Below are 809 nucleotides of genomic sequence, written 5' to 3'. Positions count from 1 at the left end.
CTCCTTCGAACGCACCGCCTCCGCGTCCGTCCTTCGGTACTTGAAGGAGACCGGGCGGCGGTACTGGAGGTGCGCCTGGATGCTGAGCCTCTCCGGCGCGGGCGTGAAGAAGTGAGGGCGTCCGGGGGGCGGCCTCGAGACCAGGCCGTTGGTGCGGCGGCGATGGTGGCCGGGCGGGCGGCGAGGAGGCCGGAACACCAGGTTCGGAGACTCCTCGGCCGCCTTGTCTCTGTTGAGGGGGATATAGGGCTTGGCGGAGGCGGGGCCGCTCGCCGCCTCCTCGCCGTACTCGGGCGTCACCAGGGCCTCCAGGGGCACGTACTGGGGCTGGCCGGGGGTCGGGACGAACCGCTGGTGCTTCCTGTCGGCGGCGACGCGGTAGTCCTCCTTCGGGTAGCCGACGGTGGGCTGGATGTCGTGCAGCTCCTGAGGGTGCTTGGGCGTCACCACGACCTCCGTCTCGTAGATGTCGGGGATCCCGATGTCGTAACGGATGTTGGGTTTCCTGAAAAAAAGACGAATCGCTATATCTTTGATCGATCCTTTGTGATGTACCGCAGATGGTTGTGTTATATAAAAACAAAGGAAAGAGATGGCAATATTGCAATTCAAGATATATCTGAAAGAGGGTCAAATGATTGGACAGAAGATAAAATATTTCAATGATAGAAGAGTCTCGAGTAACCTTGCGTCATGAAGTCGACTTCCCATTACCTGTTAGTCGTTTATTTCGTTCATTCAAAGCTAGATTATTGTGTTCATTTTGACAAAGTGAGTCATTGATATTACCTGTTCTTGCTTTTCTCTTA

At 56.5% G+C, this 809-nt stretch overlaps 1 protein-coding gene across 1 annotated transcript in view; it reads right to left on the bottom strand.

Moving 5' to 3' along the window:
• The window catches only part of LOC119593640 (titin-like), a gene marked incomplete in the record, with an annotated part of 14533 nt that overhangs the window by 6792 nt on the left and 6932 nt on the right, over nucleotides 1-809 (bottom strand). The window contains 1 exon segment of the mRNA XM_037942591.1: nucleotides 1-505. Coding sequence (XP_037798519.1) covers nucleotides 1-505 — 505 coding nt within the window.

The sequence above is a fragment of the Penaeus monodon genome, chromosome 32 (assembly GCF_015228065.2).
Source record: "Penaeus monodon isolate SGIC_2016 chromosome 32, NSTDA_Pmon_1, whole genome shotgun sequence".
Taxonomy (NCBI): Eukaryota; Metazoa; Arthropoda; class Malacostraca; order Decapoda; family Penaeidae; genus Penaeus; species Penaeus monodon.
The sequence above is the reverse complement of the archived record's forward strand: the minus strand, read 5'-3'. Positions and strand labels throughout refer to the sequence as shown.